This window comes from Rhinolophus sinicus, linkage group LG14, assembly GCF_036562045.2.
Source record: "Rhinolophus sinicus isolate RSC01 linkage group LG14, ASM3656204v1, whole genome shotgun sequence".
Taxonomy (NCBI): domain Eukaryota; kingdom Metazoa; phylum Chordata; class Mammalia; order Chiroptera; family Rhinolophidae; genus Rhinolophus; species Rhinolophus sinicus.
Window position 1 is genome coordinate 52279903 of NC_133763.1, and position 19663 is coordinate 52299565.

The window sequence follows — 19663 nt, forward strand, 5'->3', positions numbered from 1 at the left end:
GAGTGAGGGCAGAGACAAGGGAGAGACCGAACAGGAGGCGTAGACCTATTGCAGGGAAGGAGGCCCCCAGGAGGACCTCCCCGCCCCCCCATTCCTACACTCACTCCCTGCTCCTTCTGGGGAATGACAGCTGGAGTGGGGTGGGGAGTGCTCCACCCCAGGGAAAAAGCGGTGCCGAGAAACTGGCAGATTCATGGGGACTCAGCTACTTTCTCTCTTCAGCTACTTTCTCTCTTCAGCCACCCCTCTGACCCCTCCTGTTTTTCAGGTTGACCTAAAGCAGCTTCCAAGATGTCCCAACAACACACTCTGCCAGTCACCCTGCCCCCTGCCCTCAGTCAGGAGCCCCTCAAGCCTGTTTCTCCTCCTGCTGATACCCACCAGGAGGAGCAAGTGAAGCAGCCAACTCCAGTGCCTGTCCCATGCCAGAAGGTGCCCTCCGGGATCCCAGGGGAGGTCCCTTTGGTGCATGAGGAGAAACACACAACTCCTGTGAAGGGAGTGTCCAAGCAAGACTGTAAGCCACAGCAGCAGCCACAACAAGAGTCACAGAAACAGGAAGTGCACCTGGAACAGCATCTGGAACAGCAGCAGCCGCAACAAGAGTCACAGGAACAGGAAGTGCACCTGGAACAGCATCTGGAACAGCAGCAGCTGCAACAAGAGTCACAAGAACAGGAAGTACACCTGGAACAGCATGTGGAACAGCAGCAGCAGGAGCCACAGGAGCAGAAAGTGCAGCAGCAGCAAGGAGATGAGCATGAGGACCAACAGGAAGCAGAAAGCTTGGAGAAGCAGCTGGAGGAGGCAAAAACACAACAGGAGCTACAGGGACAGCTGGAAGAGAAGAAGAAGCTCTTGGATCAGCAGCTAGATGGAGAGCTGGCAAACGGAGGTAAGCAACTGGAGAAGAAGGAAAAGCAGCTGCTACAGCCCCTGGAGCAGCAGGAGGGGAAGTTGGATCCACCTACATTTGTTCCAGTTCCTGGCCAGGTCCAAGAGACCCACCTAGTCCAGACACTGAAAGGAGAAGTCTTGCCCCCCACAGAGCAGCAGCAGCAGAAGCAGGAGATGCAGTGGCCCCCCAAACATAAGTAACTACCCCCAGTGTCCCAGAGGCCCTCAGGCCCTCCCACAGAGTGAAGAGAGAGCCAGTGGCCTCGCTTAGCTCAGGTGCCCAGCCTGGGTGGCCCACTTCATCTGTGAACCTGCCTGACCTTGACCTTCTGCATGTCTTTGTGGTACAGCCAGGGGGTGGGGGAGGTATTGCCCAGCACCTACTCCTCATGAGCCCAATTCTAACCTCAAGTGGCCAGAGCCAGTACCTGAGGACAGCTGCTGCAGTACCTCTGACTTCGTCCCCAGTATTACGGCTGACCCTGTGAGTGTACACTCATAGAGAATAAACCCTCAAGTCCTGGGTTCTGTGTTCTGTGTCTTAGCACCTATCTCACCACACGAAAACCTGTCTGTGTGTCAGTGGTTGCAACTGGCTCTCGGCTAACTCCCAAAGGGGGACAGACATCTCCATCCCTCTTCAAGTCTGCTCCAAAAACCATCCAATACAGGCCACAGCTTCTAAAAACGAAGCCAAACCAACACCAAACACTTGCCAGTCATGAGGGGCGTGAGGCACTTTGGTCGGGGGAAGAGGATTTCTCCATCTCAGCCCAGCACTGCTTTCCACACACGCCAAGCCCAATCCTAGCCCACGGCCAAGGGGACAGAGAGGGTGTGGGGGCTCCCTCTGGGTCTGGTCCCTTCCTGGGTTTTCTCTGTGTAGAATGTCCTCGTGGCTTTCAAGAGTCTTATGGACTGCCTACCTGGGTAAGGGGGACTTTAGGAAAGAAGTAGAAGCAGAATTGGGCACGGTGGGGAGAGGGGAGACTCCTGGCACGGTCTCCGCTGGGGACAGTGACAGTGTCGCTAAAGGAAGTAAAGGTTGGGCCAGCTGGAATCATGGAAGCCAAACGCTGGACAGGCTGGAGAAATACAGACCCAAGGTCACTGCAGCCGGCACCCTCCCTGACACGTCTGTAGCCTTTCCTGCCATCATTCACTTCAGGACGTGGGGCTCTCTCTGTCCCAGGGATCACCTGCCTTCCACTATGTAACCACATCATCTCAGGCAGGTTGTCTCCAGTTCCCCAAAGCTATTTTGCCACATGTCAGAGACATTGCTATTGAGAATTCCAGCCACCCAAGGTCAGTAGGTCCGAGTGGCACTTAGCCTCCCTCCTGCCACCCACATCCAGCAACACTCCCATGTTCCCTCCTTAGGCATCCTGGGTCAGGATACCACCACCTGCCCCTTCCCCTAAGCCAGAGACACGCTCCCCATTCCTCATTCCTCTTCTCTTCTTCCCTACCCCCACCAGTGATCAGGGGTACCCCCACCCTGCTGCCCCTGCCCACCCCTCCCAAGCTTGGCCTGAGGTCATTTCTCACCCAAACTATTGCAATGGGCTTCCAGCTGGTTTCCTTTATCCGCTGTCAACGCACCCCCATCCGCCCATCCCACACAGGATGTCAGAAGCACCCCGTTTTCCTTGTGGTTTTTACTCACTTCCTTAATCGGCCCATTACAATAGGCTTGATTTCTTTCTTATGTGCCAGGCATTGCTCAAAGCATTTTACATTCTTGAACACTGCATCCTGAAACTATGAAACACAGTCAAGTACTATTTAAGCACAGGATAAGTACCAGGAAAGCCTGGCTGATTTTAATTAACCAATCAGCTAAAGCACACTGTCTGTTGAGAGTGAGGAAGCCTTCCCAAAAGGCTGCAATGACTGGCTCTTGGCTTAGGTGACTTGGGAATTTTCCTAGCAGGAAGGAATGAGAGTACAATTCCAGCAAGAAGGCTCTGCACTGGGTGGCGCCCCGCTGTCCGGGCTCGCCAGCAGGCGGAGCATCCCGGACCGCCTGTCCGTCTCCCAAAGGGGCTGTGGCCTCTTGCTGCCCTCTAGTGTCAGGATGCAGAAGTGCAGGACTGGGAGAGAGGCTCCACCCAAGGAATTTCCAAAAAGCCAAGCTTGGGCGGTGTCCCCCGGCTCCAAGAAAATGGTGATGAATCGAATAGTTTGTGCCCTGGACGATTCAGGGAGCAGAGGCGTGAGCCAACGCACAGATGACACTACCAACATTAGCCGTCGCCATTTATTGGGCATTGGCCATAGGTCAGTCGGCTTTCCACGCCTGATCTCATCTTGCCAGCACAATGATGCCATGATGTAAGTGCAGTTTTCCTCCTCACCTTAGACACAAGGAGCCTGAGGTTAAGAGCGGACAAATCATGTCCCCAAGGTCACTCAGCTAGTCATTCAAACCCAGATATGTCTGAATCTCGAAGTCATGTTCCAGCAAATGCTTTGGGGACTGAGCGGTGGGGAATCTCACAGGGGGTTAGTGGACTCTTCGAGCACCTTCCTGGAGGACACGGCATATGATCTGGGCTTTGAAGAATGAGTGCCAAGGGTGGATCCCTAAAGGGAATGGAGCAGAGTCCCCGTGGGGCAACCTGAGTGAAGGCATAGATAAGGAAACACCGTGGGTGTGAGTGGAGCGAGTGACTCAGTGTGGCTGCAGTGTGGGAAGCAGAGAGACAACATGGAAATACCAGCCGGCCCTGATACCGTGTTCTGTGTTCTTCTCACTGGGTTCTCCTTGAAGGCCCCTGTTATACGCATGAGGCGGCTGAGAATGAAATAGGTGTGATTTCCAACCCACATGGAAAGGCAGAACCCATCAGCCCCAGTGACTCTTCCTGAACGGCAGGGGTGGCCCAGAGCAGCCAGGACCTCGGAGAGACAGAGTGGGAGGCCTGGCCGAAGGCCAAATTCATAAGTGCAGTAGGGTTGGTCTGAGATGACACCTCTGCCTGGGAGAAGGAGAGAGAAGATTCCTTCCACAACAGGCCACTTGGTTTGTGAGCCTCTCCTCACGACCTCAAGAGGGAGTGTACGGTCAAACAAGGTCAAAGCTGCTCAGACAGGCAAAGAACTTACTTTCAGAATAGAGGCACTTTTCCAAAAAGCCATGATGTACCATACAAGGCAAAGAGACGTACACTTGGCATTGGAAGTGTACCACTGCTGCCTTACTAAAGGCTGGTTTCTTCTTGGCTAAATTTAAAATAAAATTTGAGAATAAAAATGTGCTTTCTGGGTTCTGATAAGGACCCAAGATAAGGGAGAGGACCGGAGCCTCACCAGCCTCACTCAGCCCTCCTTCTGGGAGCAGGCAGAGTGACCTTTCTCAAGCAAAATGGGTCAAGCCACTACCGGCTCGGACCCTTCCACAGCCCTGCACCCACTGGCCCCTGCCTGGCTCCCTGCACCCACCTGCTCCTCATCCTCCACGCTCAGTCATGATGCTGAGACGAGACCAGCCCCGTCTCAGGGCCTTTGCACTTGCTCTTGCTCTGCCTCTTGTCCACAGACCTTTGTGAGACCATCGTGCCATCATCTAGGCCCCGCTCCCATGCCCCCTAGTTATACATTACCATGTTGTAGATTCTCCAGAGCCCTCATGACTTACCTGAAATTATGTTTTTTACTTATGTGTTTCTTGGTTGTATCCTCTCTCTTCTCCGGCCAGGATGGAAGAGACTGCTTGGGCCTCGCTGTGCCCCATCTGCTCTGTGTCCAGAAAGTGGTCAGTGCATGGAAGGGACTCACTATTTGTTGCTGCAGACACACTGGATCTCTGGAAGCTGTTTTCCACGCATGAGGCATTCTACATGATTCCCGGCCTTCTCCACCAGATTCGGCCTCACACAGAGCCTTGGGGTGCAGCAAGAACAGGCTCCCACTCATGAGCCTAAAAATCAGTCAGTGCCTCCGGCCAATTTCTGCGCTCTCTCTCCTGATGCCCCATCCTCAGTCTCTTTTGGATTTTTGTTAGAATGATAGTTGTGGGACGCAAAGGTTTGGTAGAGTTCGGTAGGAGTGGAGGGGAGAGGAGGGAAGATGTCTCTGAACCAGACGGATGGGTAAAGTTATCTCCCAATCAGGAAACCTCTAGGAGAAAAGGGAGGGTGCCCTTGACCTCATCTCGCCAGGAGGAGACAATACTGAGCAGAGCTTACCTCCTCCAGGAAGCCTTCACATGCCTCCTGGCTGGTTTATGTCCTACTCAACCTGCTACAACAGACTCCAGATAACTCTCCTGAAGCACTGACCATCTTTGGAACATTTTACATTAACAATCATTCTGAGGACTTACAGGGTAAAAACTATCTCTCACTTATCTCTGAATCCTCAGTGCCTGGAACACAGTAGGTGCTCACTAAACATTGAGTGAATGTATGTTTAAAGTGTGCCTGCGTGAGTTCTCTACTTCCACGCCACCCCTTCCCTACAGTCCTGAGGTGATCTTACCATGCAAACAGCTACTCAATGCCATTGTCATCCAAGACCACATCCCTGCATAGACCACGCCCATGCACAGACCACACCCCTGTGTAGACCACGCCCAGGCACAGACCACGCCCCAGCATAGACCACACCCATGCATGGCTCATTGGCTGTGAGGAGAAATTCCCAAGCAGCCTTACAACAAAAGGAGGACCCCAGAGAGGCAAAGCTGGGAATCGCATCATGAGGATGCCATCTATATATACCCTTTCTTCAAGAGAAACAGACATATCTATAAACACAGAAGATCTTCACACACCTAAGTCTACAAGTATGCATGTGGGGGGTTAGGGTGTGTGTGTGTGTGTGTGTGTGTGTGTGTGTGTGTATGCACACGCCTCTTTTTGGACAGAGGGTGAAAAGCTTCACCCTACATGACCATCTCCCTCAGCTCAGCCTCTCATCACCTTCTGTTTGGACCACTCATTCAGCAAACATGTATCGCTCCGCATTCATTTGAGCTTGCTAATATGCAACCTTGGAAAGCTGATATTTGGCATGACTTCAGGGTTCCAGGCACAAAGTCTGATCTCTCTACCCTGAAGCAAACAAGACACCTGCCTGTCTGGGTTCCACACACCCACTCGCGAGGATTATCCCGGCTGAAGGGTGTGCATGGAAAAGGAGGAGGCAGGCAGGCGGGCCCAGCCTCACTGCCGCGAGCAGAAGGAAGTTAGCCAGAAGCCGGAGGCTTGAGGCTCCCAGGACCCACACTTGGGATCCCCTCGTCCATGCTTTGTGAGGTCGCCTTGTCTCATGTCCACAAGTGGTTAGGGGCCCGATTCTTTCCTACCTTAAATGGTACTATATTTCAACCTGCTTATTTAATGCATTTCTCTATAGGTTTGTTGAGAACCAAGGAGCGAGCCTGCATTTTAGCATTGTAAGGATGCATTTCACATAGCTACGCAGTCATAGATTGATAGATTTCCATGTATCTGTGGCCACAATGGGTTTGGCCGACTTTGGAACATTTTACATTACATTTGCAATGCAATCTTTCTGAAAGCTATATATAATTGGACAGTTCTGGGGCCTGGAGAGCCATCCCATCCAAGAAATACCTCAAAAAGCAATTAAATATTTTACTTCAGGTCAAAGAATGTCAAGGGAGGTTTCCATTAACACTCAGACCAAATTTTTTTTAAATCACATCTCTTACCACCATTTCTGGATATAATTAGATAGATAGACTAGATATCACACAGACAGAAATTGCGCCACGCAAAAAACAAACAGAACAACTCCCTTCCTTTCTCAAATTGCATAGAAACTCTACCGACACCCAGACACTCGGTGTGTGTATGCCCTTGTTTCTCTTCCCCTCCTCCATGGCTCGGTTATTTAATAAGGAGACCAACTTAGCCTTTCTGTTCTCTTCTGTTAATTTTAGTTTAGCTCACTTGCCCGTTTCCCCAATTCTGAACAACACAAAAAGACAAGGAGGAGCCCTCCTATTGGAGGGAGAAGATGGTTTGTAAGCACTTATCATATCTTCCCTTTAATCTTCACAAAATCTAAATCTTCAAGAGGCTGTGTGGCTGTCCGGAATCCTACTGTGGGAACAGAAATCTCCAGCTCAATTTGTCCCTCCCGGAGTCAGAGAATGTCCAAGCAGAGGTCACATCCTATGGACCCAGGTTTTCTGCAGGCAATGCCTTTCCCCCCGCAGTCACTGGAGCTTAGCAGAACGTCCTCTTGCCTGGGGAGTGGGATATCTCATAAATACTTTTTTAAAGACTTCTGGGAAGAGGAAATGTGTGTCTTATCTGCCTCGTACCCCACTGAGCCTCTGGCCTCCAGCTTAATTTACCTGATGCACTTAGAGGGAACTAGCTGGGGGGTTAGTTGTCTCCTCCAAGAGAATCAGGAGTGGAGCAGGGCCAGACTAGATGACAGCTGTCCTCTCCCTGAGTGACTAGAGATAAAGCACCAGGGCTCCCATTGGGAGACCTTGGTCTCACCAAAGACAATCCTCAATTTCTCTGCCCCTGTCTCTAACCCACTTAGACCACAGGCTGCTCCTCAGAAACTCCTGTGTCTGTACTCAGGGCCAGGGGACCCAACCATAAGCATCTAGAGGGAAAAGCTCACCGAGGAATGGGAAGGTCATCTAGCTCCTTCCACTATTTTGTGTTTAACTCCTTCCTCTGACTCATCTAGAAAGGGACAGGTGGGTATCGTGGATTCCTGTCAAAAAGACCATGAGAGCAAAGACTTGGGAATGACAAACAGTCGGTCATCTACCAGGAGCTATGAGCAAGTCCTTGTTGAGGGGGCAGCAACACAAACCAGGGAGTGGTGACACAAAGCCAGGAGGGGGTGGGGCCGCCATATCCGAATTTAGATTCTGTTCTGTAGGGAGCAGGAATGAGGGGCCTTCAAGGAATTCTATGTAGGAGAATGGCATGGGCTCATTTACATTTAAAGTATGTCTATGTAAAAATTGTTTATTTGGACATAATTTCAGACCTACAGAAAAGTGTCAAGAACGCACAAAGAATTCCTAGATACCCTTCCATGCATATTCATCCAAATCTCTCTCTCTCTCTCTGTTTTAACATATACAGATACACAGACATACAGAGGGTGCCAAAAAATGTATACACATTTTAAGAAAGGGAAACTGTATTAAAATTGCAATACACAATATATACCGATAACAAAAGATGAGTACAAGTCACGCTTGACTTCTGCAATTACAAGAGGTGCTCAAAGTGGTTCCCATCAGCATCCAGACACTTCTGATTATGGTGAACTACTGCTTGAGCAACGTTGACCAAAGTGTCCACTTGTATACATTGTTTTGGCACCCCCAGTATATGTATGTTCAGGGGAAAAAACATAGACAAATAGATACAACGATATAGATATATATATATATATATATATATATATATATATATATATATATATTTATTTATTTATTTATTTATATAAAACTGGGGTATATCTATATATACAGATTGTATGTATATACATAAGTATGTTTATGTACATTTGTATGGACATATATAAACATATTTCTATATATTTATATCTATGTGTGTATATATACATATCTGTTTATATGTCTGTATCTGTTTATTATGTTTTATTTTCTTTTTCCTGAACATTTTGAGAGCAAATTGTGGACGTGATGCTCTTACGTCGGACTTTCAAAATGATCCTTTGGCTTCTGTCTAAAAGATGGTTTGCAGCCAGAGAGACTGCAGATGGGAAAATGGGTGAGAGCTCCTCGGCCGTCAAGGTGAGAGCTGATGAAGGCCAGACCAAGCTGGGGCTTCCTAAAGTCCCATCCATCATGTGTGGTGTGTGTCACGCAGCTCGGTGAGAGATGGTGGGACATGGCACATGGTGGCAGGCAGTTTGAGGTGGTGCCGGGTTTCTGGTGGGATCTGCTGTCTCTGCCTGTGGCGGTGGTGGTGCTGTTCACTGAAATGGGGTGTGAGCTGCGGGAGGCATGGGAAGTTCGGTGCTGGGCATGTTAAGACCAACATGCCTTTGAGACATCTGGATGGAGATACTGAGGGGGCAACTGCCTGCTTCAGGGAGCCAAAGCACCAGGGAGAGGCCTGGCTGGAAAGACAGGTTTGCAAGCCGTCCGTGTGACGGTGGTCGTGGGGAGCCCAGGGCTAAGATCACCGACGGAGACCAGGAGCCTGGAGGCAGATCACTGTAGAACCTCGACCTTTTAGGGACCTCATTCCACATCTTGGGGCCATGCAGGACAGAGTTAAGCCTTTGTCCCCTAGGATGGCAAGTATCCCAGGACGTCCCTTTCATGGTGGTGAAACCACTGACTCTGCCATGGAAAAGCCAGGTGGCTGAGGAGTCAGCTGTGGGGGCCTGGAGGGTGACTTACTGCTCACAGCTAGGGCTTCCTAGGAGTCGGGAAGGGGACAGATAGTAGGCATTAATCCTCTCTGATCTGAGAGGCTGGCTAAGGGCAAGAGAGAATGGGTTCCGTCTCAGTGAGGTCATAGTGCAGGCCGCAGCACGTCTCCCCAGGAGAGGACAGGCCAGGGCCTTGCCCAGTGTCCTGGAGAGTCTGGGAGAAGAAGGGGTGGGTGTGGGTGCCACCACCCCTGGTCCTGCCATCACTGCAAAGGCATGGCTTTGCGTGCGTGTGTGTGTGTGTGTGTGTGTGTGTGTGTGTGTGTGTGTGGTGGGGTGGGGTGAGGGGCACGGGAGGGAGGGGAGGAGACTTTCCTGCTGAGATTTTAACATCAGCCAAATTCCTGTTTCATCTGTTTTTGTTTGTTTGTCTGGATTGGGTTTAGTTTTGGGTCAGGTATCCAGAGTTCAAGCCCTCCCTCTAACATTTTATAAAATGTGAGCTCACGGAAGTCACTTCCCTTTTCCACCTCACCTTTTCCATATTGGCTAGTGAGAAACCCAGACACAACACATTAATGGCACCCAAGGTTGGGGATTCCACTGAAATGAAAATCTCAAAAGAAAAAAGAAAAAAAAAACCAATGCGATCAGTAAAGAGGGCCAACTTTTTATTTTGACAAGTAAAGGCAAAGACGTTTTATCATTACTATCCCTTTCAATAACGAAAGAGCATTTTAAAACCAACAGCTCTGGAAAGTGTGTAGTCTCAAAAAACAAACAAAAGCGTAAGAACTTCCAAAAAATAAAAGTCAGCAACCTTATACCAACTAAATATGGTCACGTTCCCATCTCTCAGGGGCTTGTTGAGAATGTCACCGACTGTTGACAGTCTTTGGACCAGGAACTGGGAATGTTCTTTCTGAGTACTGGGCTCCTTCCGGCTCTGGCACCTGTTAGTCCAGATGCTTGCTGTGCCCTGACGAAGCTCTGCTACTGAGAAGGAGGGCTGGCCCTCGGGGACCTGGAGTTTGGCTGCTGTGCTCCTTTCCCAGTGCTCAGCACACACTTGGCCCCCACAGAAGAGATCTCCCTCCTTCCATCTCCTCATCACTCCCTGCTCTACTGCTGCCCACTGCCCAGTGCAGCTCCCTGGGCATTCTGCTGTGCCAGGTCCACATATAAGTGAGATCGTATGGTATTTGTCTTTCTCTGTCTGACTTATTTCACTGGGCATAATACCCTCTAGGTCCATCCATATTGTTGCAAATGGTAAGGTTTCATTCATTTTATGGCCAAGTAATATCCCACTGTATAGATGTCCCCCCTCTTCTTTATCCAGTCGTCTATTGATAGACACCTCAGTTGCTTCCACATCTTGGCTCCTGTGACTAACGCAGCAATGAATCAAGATCATTCTCAAACCTACCCCTCCCTTTCCACCTCTATCGCTGCTACCTTAGGCCGGGGCTTTACCATTTCTTCTCTCCCAACTGATCACCCTGCCTCCACCTTACCCACCTCACGCCCCCTCCCACCTCCCTGTGCGAGGTGCTGCCAAACTAGTCTCCAAAAACACTCTTTCAGTCGTGTCCCTCCTTTGGCTCCCCTTCCCTATAGAAAAATCATACTGTGTTTACACCTGGAAAGGGCCTTAGGGATTATCATGTTTTACAAAGTAGAAAATCTGAGCCCCCAAGGAGGAGAAGCCAGTGGTCCAAAAGCACACAGATAACTGTTGTCAGAGCCAGGAGTATCCCCGGGCCTTCTAAGCATAAGCCAAAGCCTTGCTGCCTCCCTGTGTTAGCCCATCACATTGTTAAAAATAGACAGTGTGCCACGAAGGGTTACCTGGGCACGGATTAGGGCCAATGCCACAGCTCCTTGCACACTTCAGTTTCACCCCCAGAACCGTCCCCGGGTCCTGACCCTGCTTCCACAGCCCTCTGCCTCTTACCACCGACCATCAGACGGTCAGGTTGGTCTTTTTTTCCCCTCAAAACACACACAGTGTTTCCCTACTTCAAATGTTTTCTCAGCCCACATGCCCTTGCCTGGAACGTTCTCATTCATTTATTGAGCTCTGAATGTGAGCCAGACGTGTGCTTGGTGCCAGGACGCAGAGGACACGGCTGAGCCCCAGTCTCAGCGCTGTTCCTGTCCCCTCTGTTGCTTAGCTGTCAACACCAGCCTGGCCCAGCGGTGAGCACTCCTCAGAGCTCCTGTGTCACCCTGCCCCCTGCCACTCCTCAGGTCCTGAGTCACGGTGTCTGCCTCCCAGCTCCACTTCCTCTGCCACATCGCATCGGCCTGGCTTTATCTCCCTCAGAAGATCACACGCTCCTTGAGCTCTGGGCCTGTGTGTCACTCAGGTCCCCTGTCCCCAGCGTCCCCGCCGTGGTGTCTGCTTCCTGTACACTGGATGACTGCCTAGCTCCCTGCCAAGCTCAGCCCGTGCACGTCTACCTGGCTCAGTCCTGCCTTCGCAGGCCAGATGTGCCAACAGGTGCCTAGAACTAGAAACCAAGCAAGCAGGTGTGTGTTTGCAAGCCAGAGGCATGCTGGGGGGTAAGGCCCCCTCCCACCTCCTTCTGCCAATGCACACACCTCGTCCCCCTACCTCACTGTCATGTTCATGTTCATGCCAGTGAAATGAGGATGAGATGAACACCAAGGAAAACCTGAAGAGGAAAAAAATGTCCTCGGGAGCCCAAAGGAACCTTGGGCATAGGAACCATGCAAAGGAAGTGGGGACCATACGCCTGGCAGATAGGGACCCATGGGAGGTGGGTAGTATGTGCATATGTTTTGGAAGTTGGTAGAAAATACCACCGTCCATCCCAGCAGCTTTACTGAGAACTGGCCTTATGGTCCCATAAACACTTGGGGCTCTGTGTGCATATGTGAATGTGAGTGTGTGTGTGTGTGTGTGTGTGTGTGTGTACAAGAGAGACAGAGGGTTGGAGAAAGAGAAAGAGAGAGGGAGATGCGAATGAAAGCCAGGGAATGGTATCACCCAAATGCCCAGGGTGAGCGTGTGGTCTTCTTGGCGGCTTCTAGATCACCCATTTCTTTTCTGTTCTCTGGTGGTAGAAGCCGTGTGTTCCTCAGGCAGCTGACTCAAGAACCACAGAAAGCCTGCTCTGGGGGTCTGGGGCTCGTGTGAGAAAAGATGACAGATTTCACACCCAAACCCCGGGAGTTAGCTCATGTCTCATACTGTCTCGAGCCAGGCCATACAGGCCACACGCCAGGGTCGTGCGGGTTTGATGTTTTCCAGCTAACCCATGTCAGAGAATTGAAAAATATCTGTAAGTATTGGACATAGGAGGATAAGAGGACATGACCACTTTTCTCCCCCGTCCCACTCGCAGGCCCAACTCACGGAGGCAGACTTGCCACACTGGAGCCCCTCTGCCATGTGGCCTTGAGAATGGTGAAGGTCTGTCTGCCGTGCTCACCACTGTCCCCAGCTCCTTCTGAGGAATCATTCATTGGTCCCCGCAGCATAACTACCCCCACACAGCCTTTCTTCTCTGCCATCAGCAACCCCTTTCCGCAGCCCTCTGGGGTGCCTTTTGTCAGAGGGACACCAGGTCCGAGGGACTCTCCTCCTGGGAGACCTCCACGCCTCTGCCTCTCCCTGTTCCTTGCCCACGTCCAGCCTGTGATCCCGGCAAGTCAGGACCACGGTGTAAGTATGAGACCACTGACTTCCAAGCCCGTGTCTTCTAGTGTTTGCAGCATGACATCCAAGGTCACGGGAAACTGTAAGGCTTTCAGTAGAGCAATGGCAAAACTCCATGTCTGAAATTTTAAACGTGCCATCCTCAGCACCAGCTTGCCTGTTTCATTTCTGTCAGCCAACATCTCAGGCAAGGTCTCATGACACTGGATGGCAAGCAAGTGACTCTACTTGCCTTCAAATTTTGCAGCTACCTCCCTATTGCATATTTCTAAGAGTGCGTCTTGCCCGAGTATCAGAGCCAGGCCCCGTGGGTCCCCCAACAGTGGCTGAGTACTTACGCTCTGTGCCAAACACTATTCACATACTTCACACGTGCTGTCCATTTTAACCTTACACGCTGTCAGTAACCCCTTTAGCAGATGAGGCAACCGAGGGTTAAAGGCACCAAGTGCCCAAGGCCACCCAGCTAGGGAAGTTCAGAGAGCCCCGCCCCCGCACACCACTTGCAGATTTTTTTAGAGCCACGTTTCATCCTTTGTCAGTTATGGAGAGCATCTAAGCGGGGACCATCCCTCTTTGTCCTGGAATCTCTGACAGGAATGGAGGGACCGAATCAGGACGAGGTATGGCAGCGCTCAGAACCCGGGACCCAGCCCAGGTGACTCCTTCAGGCTTCGTAGTTCCTCCACCCCCTCCGCTTATGCTAATCATTTCTCCAGAAACGTTGGAGTCCAGGTGACCTATACATATGCAAAGAGAGAGATAAGTGCCGTCTACTGTAACCACCCAGCGTCTTTTCATGGCACCTAATGGTTTTCTCAAGAGCAGGCAGGACAGAGGGTTGCAGACGCCATTTATTGGTTACATACCATGTTTCCCCGAAAATAAGACCCGGCCGGACCATCAGCTCTAATGCGTCTTTTGGAGCAAAAATTAATATAAGACCTGGTATTATATTATATATTATATTATATTATATTATATTATATTATATTATATTATATTATATTATATTATATTAGACCCGGTCTTATATTATAGTAAAATAAGACTGGGTCTTACATTAATTTTTGCTCCAAAGGATGCATTAGAGCTGATGGTCCAGCTAGGTCTTATTTTCGGGGAAACGGTAATAATAGGCAGAAAAACCAAAGCTACTTCCCACCAGAACAGGCTGCGTGGCTCTGGGCCTCGGTTAAGGCCAGGTCATAGCTGTTGAGTTGAACGGGCTTCTCTGAGAGCCCTTCGCCGCCTCGGGGGTTAGGTTTCCCTTCCAGCCATGCCCTATGAGTACCCACCCAGCCCACTCACTCCTGTGTGCCACCCAGGACATCCCAGGACACTGCCCTCACACCCCCCACACCCAGCACTGCCCTGAATGCTCACTTGGGACCATCCCAGATGCCAAGGTTCTAAGTCAAAAGTCACGAGTGGGTTTGGAAATCCAAAGCAGTCAGACCTCGTAAAATGACGGGAGGAGGGGCCAGGGCCGGGCCCGCCATGCCAACGGAGTGGCTGCCAGCCCTGGGGGGGTGACTAAAACCTAAAATTTGAGGAAGGACAGGTGGATACTACTGTGACTAGGGACTAATTAGGACACCCCAACCCTAGGCCAGCTCATGGCCTCGGGCGACAGTGAGGTGTATAAAAGGGGGGCAGTCTTAGGGCATCCCAAACCCCTTGAGCGCCTCACTTCAGTCTTCAGTCGCCGGTGAACTCGGGTAAGTGTGACAACGTAGCATCTCTCCTGGCGGCCTTGCCCCACATGGCTGGGAGCTGAGGCTGGAGCTCCAGGTGGTTTGGGTGGCTCTCTCTTCCGTGTCATTTGGGACCAAGCTTTCTTAGTCTGCAAGTCCAAGGAGGGGTGTGGGGAGGTGGGCTGAGATGGGGAGTGGGTCTGCTAAGAGGCCAGTGTCCTGAGGCTCCAGCCGGCCTGCTGTGGGTGCTGAGTCTCGCCCGGTGCTGGGAAGGACACTGTGGAAGGAGAGGGTGGCACTAGCTATGGGGCAGAGAGAGCTGCAGCACTGCCCTTTCAGGGGAAGACAGAGAGGAGAGCAGGCTGCCTCAGGGAGCGGGAAGCAGCAGAGACAAGACCAAGTGGCACGGTGGCAAGGGCCTGCTCTGGGAATCAGGGACCACTGCTTCCACCGACCTGCACCAAGTGGCTGGAGAACAGTCGCTTCCCTCTCTGAGCTGTGCTTTTCTCAACTGTCATTAAGAATTGAACCAAGAGGTCCATTTCATCTCCAGATGCCTCTTTTCTATAAATTCTCTTAGAGCGCGGCTAAGATGCTCCTTGCATCCTTTTACAATTCTCAGAAATGTATTTAGTACATTGAAACAGTGCCCATGGCGTGCTAGGCACTCTGTGTGTGTACACACACTCACATGCATACATTCGGGACGCAGACATATTCGGAGATCTGTACTTTGATACGCTCATTGAATCCTTACAACAACCCTAAGGGAAGTGACGGCAGAAAGTCAAGTACGTCGCCCAGAGTCAGCGGCTGGCTAATGGCTTGGCCACAGCTCAATCCCAGGTGCTCCTGTTCCAGATTCCACGGGCTTTGTCTCGACGGTGTATGACTTTGGTTCCTTTCTCCCTGCCTTTCCTTCTTACCCTCTGCCCCCTCCCTCTCGCTTATGTTTTTCTTTTCTTCCACCCTCTCTCTGTTCTCCGTCTCCCCTCCCTCCCTCCCTCCCTGTGTCAGCTAATTGGCAAGACAGGCCGGGGGAAACAAGGAGTGATTCTGCTGTAGTCTGTGTCTCGGGAAGAAGGAACAGCAAACCCACTGGCCAAGGGCTAAGTCCCATCTCTCTTTGACTATGTGAGGCAAATATTCCTTCCTTTCTTCCTTTTCTATTTCTTTGTCTCGGGAAGAGTTAAAATGGCTTACAAACGTTTAGCTACACTTTATACTCAGGTACACACATTTACACATGCACACACGCACACGTGGACACCCACCTGAAATTAGCAGAGTGATCAGGGGACAAGGTGAAAACAGAGCGGGACGTGAGCGTGGCCAAGGTTCGCCTAGTCCCAGAGTCGCCCCATGATTTCGGGGCTCCTCACTTCTGTGTCTTTCTGCTTCCAGTTGCATATCCCGCTCAGAATGTCTCAGCAGAAGATGAAGCAATGCTGCCCCCCACCCCAGCCGTGCTGCCCCCCACCTCAGCAGTGCTGCCCCCCACCTCAGCCGTGCTGCCCCCCACCCCAGCCATGCTGCCCCCCACCCCAGCAGTGCTGCCCCCCACCTCAGCAGTGCTGCCCCCCACCTCAGCAGTGCTGCCCCCCACCCCAGCAGTGCTGCCCCCCACCTCAGCAGTGCTGTCCCCCACCCCAGCAGTGCTGCCCCCACCTCAGCAGTGCTGCCCCCACCCCAGCAGTGCTGCCCCCACCCAAGCAGTGCTGCCCCCCACCCAAGCAGTGCTGCCCCCCACCCCAGCAGACCAAGCAGGTTTGCCAGCCTCCACCCGCATGCAAGAAGTCCAAGTAGAAATAAGCCTGGACATGTGACCAGAGGCCAAGCCCCCAGGAAAACAGAGCAGGAAGCCCACCCCCTCCCTCAGACAGTCAGCTGTCAGCGGCACTCGCAGCTCATCCGGCTTCTGGATGCAGACACACTCCTTGGGACAAGACAGCCCCAAGACGGCAGCTTCCATCATCTCTCCCTGCCACTAATTAGCAGCTGCAGTTTCCACCTCAGACAAGGATCTGCTTCTAAACTGTCTAATCATCTTGCCGACATGTACCTACATCACCTGTCGGCTTTGTGGAAACTTGGGAGCATGTCTGGACACCCTCTCCTATCACCCTTCACTTCCACGCCTGTTTCCTAAACAATTAAACCTAATTCCTCTGGCACCAATGTCTCAGTCTGATTATCTTGCTGTTTGACAATTTTCCATCCCTGCAGATTTTGTGTTTCGCTCCTGAACCCAGAGCCTCAGGAGAGCGGGGCACCTGGGTGCAAGGACAGGAGAAGGCAGGGACAGACTCCCCTCTGAGCTGGGGACACTGACCATGGTCCTGCCCGGGGAAGGAGAGGCGGGCGCTTCTGCAGCACAGAGACTGTCCCAAACCCACGGAGAGGGTGAACGCCGCCGGAAAGCAGGGGAAGAGGGTGCCCAGCTCGAGAATGTCTGCAAGGAAAAGACAGCCGCCCTATAGGCGTGGAAAGAGTGAGGAAACCCCCAGCCGAGAGCCATACGGTAGAGGAAAAGGGCTGAGGCAAATATTGTAATTCAGAGAACACCCCAAGGGCTTATGGGTCAAAAGAAGTTGCAGATAGGGTCTTAAAAAAAAAAAAAAAAAAAAGAGCAAAGTTGCTCCAACCTAGCCAAATGCGTAATTTAGGAGATAGCTTAAGCAAACAATGTACACCCAACACACAGCTATCCACTGTCAATATTGCAGCAAAATCACAGCCCCCACTTTTCTCCAGTTGGGGATTCTCCTGGGCTAGTTTTCCCCCACCACCCTCTCATTTTCAATTCCTGACATCCCTTGGGGGAATGGAGGTAACCAGATAATTCCAACACATAGGTAATCCAAACAGCTTGTCTCTGTAGCTACCCTCCACCCACCCACCCCCATCCCTCTCCACCAAACCCTTGTCGTATAAAATAATCTACAAATTGTGGTATTTGAACCTCTCCTACCCCCGCCTCCCCTGTCATGCCTCTGGGCTCCAGGGGAGTCCCTGAAAGCCAGCAGGAGCCAGAGGGGAAAAGAACACAAACTGAAAGTCTAGATTATCCCCAACATATATTCCATTCCCGGGGGAATGCAGAGTTGGCAAAAGACTGAAGTTTTGAAGGTGGCATCCCTGGCTGTCTGGGCTCTCCCTCCTCCATCAGACCTTCTTCAATACCTCTGAGCTATGCTCCAGCCAGCCGCCATCTATCCATGGCCAATCCATCTATCCCACCCATCCATCCATCAGTGCACCCTCAGGAAGCTCCTCCCTACCCCACTTGCTCCAAATGTGACGGGTGCTGTGAAATACTCAGAACCACAGCACGGGGCTCTGGACCTCGTGGTCTAACCGCCCCCAAAGAAGACTGAGCTGACACCCCAGACATGACACAGAACCATTAGGCAAGGTGGCATCTGTCTGAGCGCAGGACCTCAGAGTCCAGAGGAGACAGAGCAAGGTCACGGAGGGCTGCTGAGGGAGGAAGGAAGAAGACCTTGGCCACCTCTGTCGTCACAGGGCTCCCAGAAATGTCTGTCCAGTGAGCAATGCCTGGAGAAGGTGGGATTTAGAGTGGAAGGGCAGTGGGATTTGGCCAGGCAGGGAGGAGCACATTCCAGAGTTGGGTACAGCAAGAGCCACTGCCATGAGTGCCAGGCGTGCCCCCACCCATGGCGGTTAGACAGCATGGCCTGTGCAGCCACCCACACCAGCGCAACACCACAGAACGCTGGAAGATGGCGCCAGTCTCGTGACCTCTGTCAAGCAAACCTTTCCCCGGAAAGTTGCATTCCACAGTCCTAAGTGTGACGTATAAAAAGCACTGCAAGTTACATACACCTTAACTGAACTCCCTGCAAATGCTGAGCAGTTTTAAGCTTTCCCAACACTCAGATATCTCACTCAGCACAGTCTCCAAACGTCTCCACTCTTACCCCACCCCCTACATTGTCTTCCCCCAAATCTCTCTCCTGTGGGTTCTCATCCCCTTTCCTCACCCTCCCGCACTCAGCAGCTTAACACCAGGTTTACTTTTGCACCTCTGGGCTTCATTCAGTTTTCTCCTTCACTAATTACCATAATTAGCATGTGTGCTCCGGGGCTGTGTGTGGACCACCCTGCTGATTTTTCTTTCGTGCCTGTCATGCTGGGCTTAGATCCCAGAACTGCCCCTCTTTTGCTGTGTGACCTGCAGCGAATGACATACGAGTAACTTTTCTAAGTCTCACTTTTGTCATCTGTACCGTGGGAAGAATGATACTTGCCTCTGGGGGGCTAAAGGGGACAAGACAAATAAATCGTAAGGATAGCATGACCCATGATAAGTGTTCGGTAAGTGCTAGCTACTATCTTTATTATTATTCTCCAGTTCTGACAAAGCAGCAAGCTTGCGGGTGGCAACCTCTGCTTATTCCCACCAGCTTGAGGACACGGGCTCCAGATGCTTAGTGACACAATGGGGTGAGGGCCAGGGTCCACTTGGGGGTCAAGGACCAATAAAGGAGAACAAAGGGTCTGAGTGGCTGTTCAGGGAGAAACAAGCTTTCGTCCAGGGTATAATTACCCCATTTGGTGGTTGCCCTTTGCTTCTAGAACTTTCCCTTCCATAACACCTGCCCACAATGGATCCTGCTCTTGAGGCCGGCCTGGGCGACTTTGGCCCACGGTCGTTCTCAAGCCTGTGGGTTTCCACAGTCGGCTGTGTCTTCCTGAGGCAGCGCTTTCTCCCTGGAGGCAAGAACTGAGGGTGACCAGCTGAGGAAGCACTCACAGGGCAGGGACCTGACTGGCACACACGGACACCGCCCTGTTGAAGCAGGCGCTGCTGGTCCCATTGGAGTTGGGGGCTGGGGGTCTGAGGCCTTCGTTACTTGCTCACGGTAATAACAGCTTGTAGGTGGCAGAGCTGAGATGCAGAGCCGGGACGCTCTGGTTCTCTGGGCTGCACAGTCTTTGCCACTCAGCAAGTGCTCTGAGCGTGGCGGTGGCTGGAAGATGCACAAAGCCTGGGTCCTGT

General features: G+C 51.6%; 1 protein-coding gene across 1 annotated transcript; it reads left to right on the plus strand.

Moving 5' to 3' along the window:
* Positions 1-284: 284 nt before the first annotated feature.
* Positions 285-1343, plus strand: IVL (involucrin). Its single transcript, XM_074318941.1, has one exon. It carries the CDS (start codon positions 292-294, stop codon positions 1096-1098), a length of 807 nt encoding a protein of 268 aa, XP_074175042.1. The 5' UTR covers positions 285-291; the 3' UTR covers positions 1099-1343.
* The last annotated feature ends 18320 nt before the right edge of the window (positions 1344-19663 follow it).

Coding starts and splice junctions, on each gene's coding strand:
- IVL (XM_074318941.1), top strand. CDS start 292: ATGTCCCAACAACACACTCTGCCAGTCACCCTGCCCCCTGCCCTCAGT.